We start from the raw sequence: 13,541 nt of genomic DNA on the forward strand, positions 1-13,541 counted from the left end.
GTATTTAATTAAAAAAAAATTACTTGCATATTAAATATTTTGAGTTAAAATAAAGGTAAAATAATCTAGTTACCGGGAAAAATTAGGGATGGATTTTATTACCAAATTACCATGCCAATCGAATTACCAACTGTACAATACCAATTTTGTGCCAATTGATAATGGCATGGTATTGGACCAAACCAAAAAGTATGGTACAATTTTGGTATTCAATACCATTACCACAACATTATCGTACCGTATCAAAAAATATAATAATGTGGATTTATAACTTATATAACATATATGCATATAATATTATCTATAATATTTGTTTGGTTCGATCCCCTGCTTGACCTAACTAATGACAAAAGAAAAAGGCAAAGAAAAGAAACCCTTCAGTAACTCAGGTTCTCTCTGTTTGAACACTTTCCCATTCTGCCGTTGACTCCACACTCATCCATCTCTGTTAATTGATTTTGTAATTGGTTTTGTTTTAAGGTTAATTGGGTTTATGAACCTTCTTGCAATACGGAAGGAGTAGGTGCGATCTGGATGTTGTAAGTAAAAAATAGTTGGGTTCACCATTGCCAAGCGTCATAACCATGTCTTCAAACAAGATGATTTTGTCACTTACCATGCCATAACTATGTTTAATGTGCTATAAATATATATATGTTTAACAAAGTGACAATTACCATTACCATACCATGCCAACCAAACTATTTGGCATACTGAAAGTTTGGCACGGTAATGGTAATGGATTTTGTCAAAACAAACATTTGGTATGGTAATGGGTACGGGGGCTTTGGTACGGTAACCGTACCGAACCTATCTCTAGGAAAAATGTTAAATTTATTTGTCTGATTTAACAATTTTTCTTCAAGAGTCCAGACTACTCAGCATTACGCATGATAAACAATCAGAATTGATTTGAGAAAATACTATTTTTACTAATTTTTTTTTTCAAGATTTTTACTCAATTTTCAGTCTAATGAATATAAAGTCAAATTACTATTGAAGACTTACCCTTATGTAAAAGGAAAATATATGTTAGATATACATGAAACAAACAAAAAAGAGGAAAGGTACTACTACGATCGTTATTAACCCTCCTAATAAGAATAATGGTAGATGTTGAACACAATTCGTTGTCAAATATTTGAAGACATTTCAAGTTTTTCTCCCAAGTTGCTTAAAAAAAAGGGTTTAATTTTTTTGATAATTACGTGTTTTCTTGTCCAATAAGGTTTCAAGTTCGTTTTTCCTATTGGATTAATATTTATCTCTATATCTTCTTGGCCAATTAGGATTTTCAATTTCTAGTAGAATTCTATACACAAATTAAGGGTGTGCGTGAGTTGGTTTGGGTCTGTTTCAAAATCGAAACCAAACCAATCTAGTCGGTTGGGTCAAAATTGCAAATTAAAATCGACCAAGTTGTGTCTAAAACCGATCAGGTCGATTAACTGACAGTGGCTGCTTGGTTTGGGTCGGTTCTCGGTTTGTGTGAAAATGAAAATACATAACAAATTTCTCTTAGAAAAGCTATAGAATGTAGCATCAATACGAGTGATTGCTCAAATGAAAGCACAAATGAAGCAGCCAAAGAAGAAACTAATCATTTTTTGTTTTCAGTTGGTGGAAACACGGTAACTCGTAAATAACTAACCATTTATGTTACTACACATATTAATTGTGATAAGAAATAAAATTAAATATATGCAAATTAGTTTGGTTAACAGCACCTTAAGAATTTTCGAAACCGATTGCCAAAACAATTAAGGTCGGTGCGATTCAACTTAACCACCAAAAACCAAAAAAAAAAAAAAAAAAAAAAAACAAAAAAAACCAAACCAAACCAAACCAAGCAGCTTCATTTGGTTTTATTTTTCTCTCTTCTAAAATGCCCAGCCTATTACAAACCTCGAGCTCGAGATCAACTAAGACCTCAACTTTTCTCTCAATTGTTAGTTTATGGTACTCCTACTAATTTTTTGTGCAGATTTTAATCTAAATCGCTTATACTTATTTTTTGTTGCACTCTTACTTCGACTCATAAGAATATTTTTCATGTAAAAGAATATGTTAGATTTTCAAATTTCTTTCAACATAATTTTTGTATTTAATTTGATTTGACATAAAATAAAGTTATATGTACATTAACGCTCAATCGGTTACGAGTTAGTAAAATTATTATATGGATAGATAGTGTATTTGTATATGAATATGTAGTTTTCATCCACATAAGTCGACTCACTTATTCACACATACATAAAAACCATCAATCTGATAAGCAAAGTGACAGAGACGCACTTCAAGTCTTCAACCTCAAGGTGGATTCTAATTTACTTGGACCTGAAAAATAATTAAATAAATAAAACAATCTTAATTACAACAATTAAAGAATGGCCACAGCAGAAAAAATAGTATGAGGTTGGCCGGCGGCTGATCCTGTGCAGCCGTCGATCGTTGACCTTTTCTATGATCCAACGACTCACATATCTCCGAATTCACTTTCTCATCCGGACGGCACTACACTTTGGCTGTTGTTTGTTCCAGTTAAGCTTCCAAAGCTGGAAAGAAATTAACTCCAAAAAAATTAAAAAATATATATATATATATAAAAAAAAAATGGAAGTCCAACATTACAAGGGACTTCTCTCTTCGCACAGGCGTTCTTGCCTCCTTCTCTCTGCCTCCCTCTCTCTCTAAAAGGAAAAGCCTTTTTCCTTTCTCTCTCTAGAGTCTTAAAAAGCTTCAACTTTTGGCTTCTGGGTATTCAAAGGAAGAAGAAGAAGGAAGAGGAGGAAGAAATAGGTAGAATTAGAACTTCGGCTTATCAAGTTTACTTCTTTAACTCCAATCTAAATTCAATGATTATCGTTTTGTATTGGGTTTTCTTCTAAATTTTTCAAATTTCTCCATCTGGGTTTTATCTCTGATTATCGTTTTTGGTATTGGATAGCTACTGGGTTTGCTTCCTTCTGCCTCCAAACTTTTTTAATTTTTTTTCAAAATTATAATTTTTGGTGAGGAATTCTGATCAATTTTTCCAGCTTGGTTTTCTTCCTTATCAATAAAAACTAAGCACTTTTCAAGTCCAAAAGTGTAGATTTCTGTTTGGTTTGTGGGAATATATGGAAGAGAAATCATGATAAACATTTTTTTCCCTCCTTTTCACTGGTTTTTATTTTTCAGGAAATTCAGCTTTTTTTTTTTTTTTTTTTTTTTTTTTCTTTCAAGTCCTTAAATCACGGGGAGAGAGTCTTTGATGAAAATAGAAAATAGGATCATTGTGTGGAGAATAATTCAAGAAAAAAGGGGTTTGTGGCCACTTTTTTGGGATGATTTTATGGGGCATGTGGCCATCTGGAGTCCTTTTTTTAACCCTTGCTTTTCTTCCTTTTTATGTTTTGACACAATTAAAATTTTGGGTTGTTGGGTTTCTCTTTGTATCATCAATGACTCAACTAATGCCGACAGAGGTCTTAATTTGCTTATTCTTGCTTTTTTAGTGCTTAATCCTGCATTTTTGAGCCTCTAATCATCTGTTTTTTCGCATGTTTTGTGCTTTTTTCTTAACTATTATGTTGTCTTCTGCATAGAAATTATGCTCGTTTCGATGTTTCATGTATTGCTAGTGCTCTGAGTTCTGGAATTTGTGTGATATGGTTTTGACTTAGGATACAAAATTGTTGATAACGGACATATTTGTAGTGTAGACATTCGTACAGATGATGAATTCCAAAATAGTTATCGAGCGCAGTTAATCGTGTATGATGGAATGATCAACTAGTGGTTATGGTAAAGTAACAAAATTCTCTTATAATGTTTCATCGCAGCAGATGTCGAGGTTTTTTAAGGCGAAAGAAAGGCTTATCCTTTATAGTTGAATAAGGATTCCATGTCTCTGGCTAGGAAACTTGTTTGTGGGGGCTATTACTTCCAGCAGAGGAAATGCATCAATATATCTGGCCTCCAATTTTTGTTGTCATGAAAAAATCTTGAAATCTAACCTTAGTAAGATAGTCGTAATTACAACCTCAATCAGATTCCAAGTTTTGTTCATTTATGCGATGAGTTTTTGGCGGATTATTTGTAGCTTTTTGGTTTACATTGGATTCTTGTTATTTTCCATGAGCAATGACAAACTAGTGACTCGTTTCTCTGTGAACATTTTTGTGTTTAGCTTTACCTACATATGAGACTTAGTGCTTGCATGAAACATATTGTCTGCATAGGAAACGTATTTTGTTTTGTTTAAACCTGTCCATCGCAGTTGTTCTTAGGACTATTAGTTATGCAATGTCTGCACTCTTGTTTCCTTGTTTTTCCCCCTTCCAAAGAAATTGCCAATTTTGAGTACCAAGGATTCTTTGAATCTTACATGATACTTCACCATCTAGATCTAGATTGTCTCTCACTAACATTCTTCATGGAACTTGGAAATTGTTGTCATTTTACTTTGAAAATGGCATCGAAAATCTTAAATTTTTTTTGTTACCGTTCTTACAGAATTGAAACATGCGATCAACATACATGGATGAGTATTCTGGTAAAAGAGCTGTTGATGGGCTCGTCTCTAAAAAGGGATCTGGTCTTGGTTTAAGGGAAACCCCCAATAGAGACCGCAATGCTCAGCTCTGTAGCCGGCTGGGATGTAGTGGAAGATTGAACTCTGTAAAAAGTGCTCAAATTGAAAAGGCCAAACCTTCAAGGCCAGTATTTCGCTCTTCGTCAAGTGGGAAAGAGATAATTGGAAGTTCCTCGAGGTCTTGCGTTGGTGTTGGCAACACAAGCAAGTCCATTGCAGAACCTTGCAAAAAGCTATCTTCTAATTTGGAAACTGATTCATCTGAAACCAGTAGTGTTCAGGATGATCCAGAAGTTTCAGAAATCGCTCCACCACTTGGAAAGATTCAAAGAGGGCTTCACCCTGAATTTCAAAATTCTGTGTCTAGTGAAGTCACTTTGATGGAAATTGGAAGCTCTGGTCTAGCATCAAATACAAGATCTCGAAGGAGTTTCAATCAGAGATCTGGATTGTGCAGCCAAGATTCCATAGTGGATTCTAAAGTTTCTACGGGATCTAAAAACACCATCCAGACACGGGCTAGCACAGCCAGGAATGGTTTAAGAAATCTAAGATGTAACTCAGTATCTGACGTTGTCCCTTCCAGTTGTTCATCATCAGATTCAAGCCTTGGTCGGAGAGAGACCATAAAGAAAAGAACTTCTGAAGGAGAAAGTAGTTCTGCTGCTAAGGGGAAGAAAATGAATGGGTCATCGTTAGCACAAAATCCCAGTTCTAGCCATGGCATCTCAATTTCTGATTCAAGAAGAGGTAGAAATATGCCTTCTAACAGGGATAACAATGGTGTTGCATCAGTTAGGACTCGGAGAACTGTCACTGGTCACTCGAGGGGAAGGCTGCTTCCTAATCAAGGAAGTGGAACCAATTCGTCATCCAGTGGATCCTCTGCAGGTCCACATACGTCTGAACCTGAAATGTCTATCAACTCGAATGCTTCTAGTTCATCACAACAGTCATCTGCTGAAGTTCCTTTAATTCGGCTGAATTCTTATAGCCGGCCAGGCAGTAGCAGTGGGACTTTACATGGCATTCTGCGAGCTGGTGCTTCAGATGTTGGGTTTTCCCGCTCTCTAAGGAACCAGGATGGACTGCGACGCTACAACATGGATGGGATAGCAGAGGTATTGTATGAAATTTTGATGAACATTTGTGTGGTCTTACAACATGTTGCCTTGTATCTGAGAGAGCACAAAAGAATTGACATGGTTGTGCCGTCATTCTTAATCTGTTTATTTCAAACAATTTTGCAGGTATTGCTAGCACTTGAGAGAATTGAACACGATGAAGAGCTAACATTTGAGGTTGTTATTAGCTTATTATAGATTTTTGTGTTCGCATTTTTAAATTTTTGCTCTTTTAACTGTTCTTTTTCCATATTTCAGCAACTACTTGTTCTTGAGACGAATTTGTTCCTGAATGGCCTAAACTTCTATGATCAGCACAGAGACATGAGACTGGATATCGACAACATGACATATGAGGTTTGCTAGCACTGCTATTCATTTCACATAGATATAATCCGTGGTATCTCTCGTTGTTCCCTTATGTTTGAACAATATTCCGGCCTGGTCAGGGTGCATCCGAACCTTTTTTTATCATCAGTGCCTCTGTAATGAATCAATTTGAATAACCAACTAATGCTCGGTTTAAAATACTATAAATGGTGCAACCTTTTACCTCCATCTGTTTCATTTACGGTTTTCGCCTACTTGGATGTCAGGAATTATTAGCTCTAGAAGAGAGGATGGGTACTGTCAGCACAGCATTGCCAGAAGAAGCATTGTCCAATTGCCTTAGGAAAAGCATCTATCAGTTTACACCCCAAGAAGATGCATCCGTAAGCTGGGATGGGAAGAAGGCGGATGTCAAATGCAGTATCTGCCAGGTCCTTGTCCAATAGCTCTGATCTTCTTTTGCCCTTTTAAATCCAAGTGTAATATGTGTACCAGCACCTCTGAGTTTAAGATAATTGAGCACCCGATGACTATTTAATGCTAATGTAGAGCGGTTGCCTCCACCCTGAACCTGCACTAGTGCAAGTCTGTTCCTTGGTTAAGTTGGAAGTTAGAACTAGCTCAGCTTGCTTCCAAATGTTGTTTCACATATCATAAAGCTCATAGTGGATCTAATCAGATATGCTTAAAACTTGTTTTAGGGTAATACTAGTTGAATCTAACTCTCTATAGATGCAGAGTAATGCTTATCGGTCTATCTTTTTTACAGGAAGAGTACGTGGCTGGAGATGAAGTTGGAAGATTGCGGTGCGAGCATAGATTTCACGTTGTCTGCGTAAACCAGTGGCTGCGGCTTAAGAATTGGTGCCCTATATGCAAAGGAGCAGCAGCAGCAGCAGCAGCTCCAGCACCATCGCCCTCGCCCTCGCCACCCTCCACATAATTCAGTCATTAAATCATTTGGAGGAGAAACTTCATCATCTTTCTTCTTTTGAATTTTACTGTTTCGATGTACATATCGATTCTCTTTCATCTTGTCCCATTCAACTAATAAATCCAAGCTGTTGGTCTTACAGCCGGAATCTGCATTCACTTGTGGAACTGTGAATACATACAAAGTGGTGCTGTTTCTACAAACGTGTTTCTTTTTCGGTTTTCAGTTTAGTTGCCATCATTTCGATGCTCGAAATATTGGAATTTTTATTTTTCCCAACTGTTTCTGGCAATGATCGCAGCAGAGCGACGACCTGGGAGCAGATTCCCCACTGGCGGGGGGACTGGAGACGGCCATCTCAAGGCACATCACGACCTACAGGCAACACCGGCGTGACCTGGTAAGGCAATCCGATTGGGAGTCAGAAGATCCATAGTGCCTGCAGCCCCACGGACTTCATATTCAACAGAATAGGGAGTAAGGCTGAAATGGCTATAGGCTTCAATTTTTTATTTTAAACGTATGTTGATTGAACTAGATGCTCGGTGAGGGCTTAAAGACCCTATTCACATAGCGTTTACGAAGTAAAGGCGCTTGACTCTGACAAGTAGAGACTACGCAGTAGTGTGGCGTGGTTGGTTTTGGATCTCTAGCACCACGACTTTTGTTTCAGAACACTTTGGGAGATCATCCCGGGTTACTATCTCCCGGGCTCATCCCTTGTGCTAGTTTTTGAGCCACGTCCAACCAGGTGTCGTGGTCCCGATGAATGGAATAATTGGAAAAAATATTCGCAAAGGTTTCGACAATCGCGGCTGCTTGTTCGTATTTTAATTTCCAAATTCAGATTAGATTTTATGCCTATAATGACGGGTACGCGTAAATCAACCTATCGTATCAACGAGTAACTCTGTTTTAGACTCCCATTGCCCTTCGAAAAGGTAAACTACCGAAAAGGACCGCTAAGACGTCTCCTTGTAGATATAAGGGCCACCTATCGTGGCAGATTTAAAATCATAAGATGCGACATGTTCCGCTCCAACAGAACAATTTTGGCACCGTCGAGTGTTTGCTCAAGTGACATGGGAAAGAATTGGATCCTAAAATTCGGTTTCCGTTGTTCCCAAAATTAGGGAAGACACAGCTGCAAGCATGGGAAGGATCAGTCGACTTTGGTACTGCCCAGAAATGTTGCATGCAAATAAAGCCAACATTTGATGTTCCAAAATCCAAACTGCTGCCAGCACTTCACTGGTCCCATATTGTACTTGTTTGTATGTTTAAGTACATGCTCATGCTTGTCCTTTTATGCGACTTGGGTCGACCCGTTAAATTCTCTAGAATTCTTGAGTGCACGTCCAGTAGTTAAATTTAATAGAACTCGAAATTATTGTTGTACTCAAGAAATTTTTAATTCTTTATTAGAATAGATCCACATAAATTACTCATAACCAATAAATTAAACGGTGAAGAAAACCTAAGTCATAGTAACCTATCCCATGTTGTATACCCTCTTCTCTTTCTCTCTTTCATCGCATGGTTAGTCATGTGGTGATTTTCTACGGTACTCCATAGTATTGCATACTTGGAATGTTTTAACTGTTAAAACTTTGTTCAAAAATACAAAAATTAAGACCTATAGTTAAAAATCTCAAAGTATCTCAAGCACCTTAAAATGTTTGCAGTCATGCGAAGAGAGAAACAAATAGAGAGGTGTGCGACACGTTGCATAAGAAAAAACAACATAAGATGAATAATGCAAAAAGACACAGCCCAAAGTTCAAAAGGAGCATGCAAATCATATGAACGTCATTTCAGAAAAAAATTCCAGAACCTTTTTATCCACTGTGGAAATGCAATAACTGAAGGTTTCTATGAGCTTCCAGGTTCCCATATAACCATGGTCTCTGACATCAAATGAGGAACCGGATCCCCTTCGGATCCAAAGGAACTAAACTCAAGGATCAAATGATCCGGACTATTGAAATTTGATCTAACGGTTACAATTATTATAACTTTTAGATGGCTCCTTGTTTGTAACCGTTGAATTAAATTTCAATAGTCCGGATCATTTGATGAGTGGACTCAGTTCCTTTGGATCTTGAGGGGATCCGGTTCTGTCAAATGAAGCCACAAATATCTCACACTGGTTTTTTCCATTCCACCGAAAACCTTGCAGCAGCTGTGACGTAAGTCCTAGGATGTGTCGGGGCCCATAAAAAACAACCAACGACAACAGTTCCGAAGACAAGTGACCTATGAATATGATCCCAACAGTCACATCAAATCTGTTGAAGAAACCAAGGGATTCTGCTTTTGCTCCATTTTCCCAAAAGAACAAATGATTGGATTTTCATTGTTTATAACAGACAAATTATACTCCGGGGGTTTTAGCCGTTAGAACAGAGGTCAAAGATACAATAACCAAGATAGACGGTTAACAACCAAGAACTAGGTTCTGCTTCGTATGAATCTGAAGCTTCCTAGGAATTGCAGAACAGTTGTTTAATGAAGATGCAGAAAACTAGTTTACCAAAAAATATGAAAGATGCAGAAAAGTAACCCTCAGATTCATGCAATTTGTAAAACTCACTGACCAAATTTCTAATCCGTTTCGCCAGAAAATACAAATCTGAACTGATCCATCAGAACAGGAAATACCAAATTTAATTTACAACGATGGATCGGAACTTCAAATTCAGGCTTGGAAAACAACAGTACTTAAGAAACCTGGTCCAAAAATAGTATGAGAAAAGAAGCCAGAAATGGTGATGAGACAAATGCATATTGACAAGCAAGGATTATATGACTGATGAAATGGAAAAGAAAGAGAACGCATGGGACATACAAAGCGATAATCCAGGAATCAATTTCCATACCTGTGAGAGGAGTGCGTAATTCCAGAATTCATACCAAAAATGTATCCAAAGATGTGCGATTTCTTCATCTTTGAGTACACGCCCAATGCTATATTATATATCTCATACACTTCATAGAACTATTTTCATCTGCAGCATGATACTGCAACGTAAATCAATATAGTAGCGGGTTTACTCGTAACAACCCGAATCAGATAAGTTTTGAATCATGCCAAAGATTTGCACATTAACAACTGTTCCTCTTTTCATTTGATTTAGTTATATTTATATAGACTTCACTCATTTTGTTTCTCCTTATACTTCTAATTTTTTGCTTATATTCCTCATGATGAAGCTCAATCTGCCGCTTTAAATTTAACAAGCTGGGTCGGAACACTAGAAAATTGTCAAATTTAAACCAGACATCAGAATTAACAGGAAAAAAAATTACAGTAATTAGAAATATTGTGTTTCGGTGTGCATGCAGAAATATAACCACAACAATTGTTTTACATGGTCAATGGTTATATATACATTAACAGATGTCAACTAGAACAGATGAGCAGAGAACGATAATTTGGCAGATAAATACTTTTGAGTGTCATTTATGAACACTATCGTTAAACTCATGCAATCAAGGACAACTCAATTGATGTCGATGTGTTATTGATATTGAAATTTAAATCAATTCTAAGATTCTAAAGTACATACAGAGGATACTGCAGCTCTTACACAAGCAATTATACCTCTCACCGAGCAACAGAACAGTATCCCTGCAAAATTTTCTTATATTTTCTCCACTGGCTGCAATTACACGAAAGCATGAGGTCTGGAGCAGTAGCAAACACAGCAGCATCTATGTTACACATACAACAGAACAACCAAACATGGGGATTCAATTTGAAACACCCTTGAACGGTTGCAGTTAGATAATTGTGGATCAGTCCTGGCTCCGCAGCAAGCAATTACAGACATTTGATGCTCAAACAGATGATTTCCCCGTGCAATACCCGGAACTTTACCCACTTAGGAACCATCTGGTGCGTCCTGGCAATGAGATTACAATTATTTGAACCAATGATCTCCAGTAACTTGTGATCCCAGGACCTTTGAACCAGAACAGACCGACCCAACCACAACTTTGGGAGAAATTTATCTTCACAAGGATCTTTCATTCCTCGAATGCTTGCATACAAATCTTCTCCAGCAGCAACGGCCAATCCTCTCCAAGTTGCTGTGGATTTAGCTCCATTGCAACCTTAAAATCAAGGAAAGATATTGAACACTGAGGTCTTTGCTCATCCACAGGCCCAGTGCTGCTCTGCATATGCATGTGATTGCTTGGCCACATGCCATTGATAATTTTTCCTTGAATCTGCTGCTGCGGCTGCTGCTTTGGTGCGGCATTCTTTTTTGGCTCTGGTGTAGACCTTGCTCCCACCAACTCAACGCAGGATCTAATCAATCGCTTTAAGTATACATCCAACACATTATTCAGCATATTGGCACATTCTGTAGAAACTACACCAAGACCCTGTGCTGCAGCAATCTGCTCCATGCGTTTTCTAAGTGTTTCCGTATCGGACAATCCCCCACTGTCATAATGGCTAACAACATCACAGCTGCTACCAACTGGAAAAGCTTTGCGGGCCCCACCTACGCTGGCTGGGTAGAGCGGGATCCCCAGGGGCGCAAGTACAGGACTTCTTGAGAAACTCAAGCGGTTTGATTGTTCTCCCTCTTCCTCGTGATCAATAACAGCTAAGTCAGCCTGGTCTTTGCTGTGTATCCGTGGTCTTTCCCCAACTGCACCATCTCTTTCACTCTCAGGTAGCTCAGCAACAGGTTGAAGATGTCGCACTGGTCTCTGATAATCAAATGGATGCACATCCCCGTTTTCCACAATAACCTTACCACCATTATCCTCTAAACCCGTGGAATGATGTGCTGCACTATCTACCTTCCCATTTGGTCCAAGTGGGCTTGGCCTATCCCTTAGCTTCCGTTCGCGTATCCCGGACCTACCCTTTCGTGGGGACACCGGCAATACCCCATTCGACCAACCAGGTACATTTTGATTTTGATGCGGAAATAGGCTTTGTTCCTGCCCATCTTCTCTACTTAGAGAACTGTTTGCAGCTTGTATCCCAGGTTTTGCAGGAACCGATGAAAAGACTGGTGGAGGGGTCTTTGCATGGCATGCATTCTTCAAGACTGACCGTATAAAATGATTGTGCAGTGGCAAGTTCTCACTCCCGAGCACCCGGTAACACAACTTGTCAAATTCTTTCTTGCTCAGCTTCTGACTCAACAACCTATTCAAGTAATAAAAATACCGCTTTGACCTCTCGGCCCCAATCCTCTTCACTATCTGTGCTTTCAGATCACCCAAATCAATTCTAGAGAACTGCTGAGGTTGCATTTCTCAAGAAACAGATTCATACACCATCCACAAGAAACAAGTGATCCCCCCCAAAACTGCACCAGAAGACAAATTACCGTTACTACTGTTTCCAGAAAACCCAGAATTTGCACTCCTTCATATCATTCATTGCAAATCAATCCTCCAAACTCTGCATATCCCGACAAACAAAGGCAAACCATCCACCAAATAAAAAAAACCCAAAACCCCCAAACTCGAATCCAAATTCGGTTAACCCTGTTTCCAAACGACCCCAAATTGCCTAACCCACAAACAATACAATGCAAACCCAAATCCCATCTTCTCAATCCCAAAACCCTAGAGATCAAACCAAGTACCAAAGCTCGATAAATCCCAACAAAACTATACACAATCAAGCTTAATTAGTCAAAAACCATCACAAATAAAAAACCCTAACTTCGAATCATAAAAAAAAGCGGTTCGAACTCCTCTCAAACTTGAATTACACCACCCCGCCAATCCGAACCCAGAATTTAATTTCCCCCAATTCGCAAGCTTCAACTTCAAGACGCGAAATTTGAAGTCGGGGGAACAAGATCAGTAACTTGGGCGGATTGAAGTTGAAGAAACGGAGCTCGAATTGCAGGAAAATCGAATTCGAAGCGAAAAAAATAAAGCGCAATGAAGCGCCAAAAAAAAAAAAAAGAGAAATTAAATAGTGAAAAGCTCGGAGAATGTGTATGAGAGAGGGCTTCTGGGAGATTGATTGGACTCTGACCTTACCGAGTTTCGACGAATTGCAGAGAAAAATCGAACCTCAGTGACTTCGGAGCTTTGCCTTTCGCTTTCTCTCTCCGGGGCTTCTTTTCTGTAATTTTATTTTTTGAAATTTCTTGACTGCTTTCTTTTTTTGGGTGTTTGCTGATTTATATTCGAACTTCCGCTCTGTGTGTAGCTCGATCGCTTCTGCTAATACTCTCTCTCTCTCTCTCTCTCTCTCTCTCTCTCTCTCTCGCTTCTTTTCTTTCTTTTTTCTCTCTCCTCGTTCTCTTCTTTCTCGGTTTCTCTCTCTCAACTCTCAAGGTCTCGCCTCGTGTTTTTTTTTTTCTTATTTCTGGATTTTTGGCTTCATAAAAAGTAAATATTTACAATTTTTTCAAACAATATTTTACGATATTTGTTGTGTTTTAGAAAGTTTTATTACATCGAATTTGAAAATCTTATTTTTAGGAAAAATTACACTTGGAGTATAAACTTTCAATACTTAATTATGCATTGAGACTACATTTTTTAAACATTTTAAGGAGGGATATTTTTTAAACTCGCATAAGATGAC

The 13,541-nt window shown here is 38.2% G+C and overlaps 2 protein-coding genes across 3 annotated transcripts; one reads left to right on the top strand and one right to left on the bottom strand.

The window, feature by feature from the left end:
* The first annotated feature begins 2,638 nt into the window (after window positions 1–2,638).
* Window positions 2,639–7,105, top strand: LOC137718777 (suppressor protein SRP40-like). Its single transcript, XM_068458310.1, has 6 exons — window positions 2,639–2,799; window positions 4,498–5,697; window positions 5,827–5,877; window positions 5,959–6,057; window positions 6,297–6,461; window positions 6,800–7,105. Exons 2-6 carry the CDS (start codon window positions 4,507–4,509, stop codon window positions 6,971–6,973), a joined length of 1,680 nt encoding a protein of 559 aa, XP_068314411.1. The 5' UTR covers window positions 2,639–2,799; window positions 4,498–4,506; the 3' UTR covers window positions 6,974–7,105.
* Window positions 7,106–10,411: 3,306 nt separating this feature from the next.
* On the bottom strand, window positions 10,412–13,270 carry LOC137717973 (uncharacterized). 2 transcript variants are annotated; one of them, XM_068457499.1, is made up of 2 exons: window positions 12,989–13,270; window positions 10,412–12,300 (listed from the first exon to the last, which is right to left on the bottom strand). In XM_068457499.1, the coding sequence occupies exon 2, from the start codon at window positions 12,242–12,244 to the stop codon at window positions 10,994–10,996; it is 1,251 nt and encodes a 416-aa protein (XP_068313600.1). In that variant the 5' UTR covers window positions 12,245–12,300; window positions 12,989–13,270; the 3' UTR covers window positions 10,412–10,993. The 2 variants fall into 2 exon arrangements, with proteins under 2 accessions (XP_068313600.1, XP_068313599.1); XM_068457498.1 differs by having other exon boundaries at window positions 12,984–13,270.
* Between the last annotated feature and the right edge of the window lie 271 nt (window positions 13,271–13,541).

This window comes from Pyrus communis, chromosome 15, assembly GCF_963583255.1.
Source record: "Pyrus communis chromosome 15, drPyrComm1.1, whole genome shotgun sequence".
Taxonomy (NCBI): Eukaryota; Viridiplantae; Streptophyta; class Magnoliopsida; order Rosales; family Rosaceae; genus Pyrus; species Pyrus communis.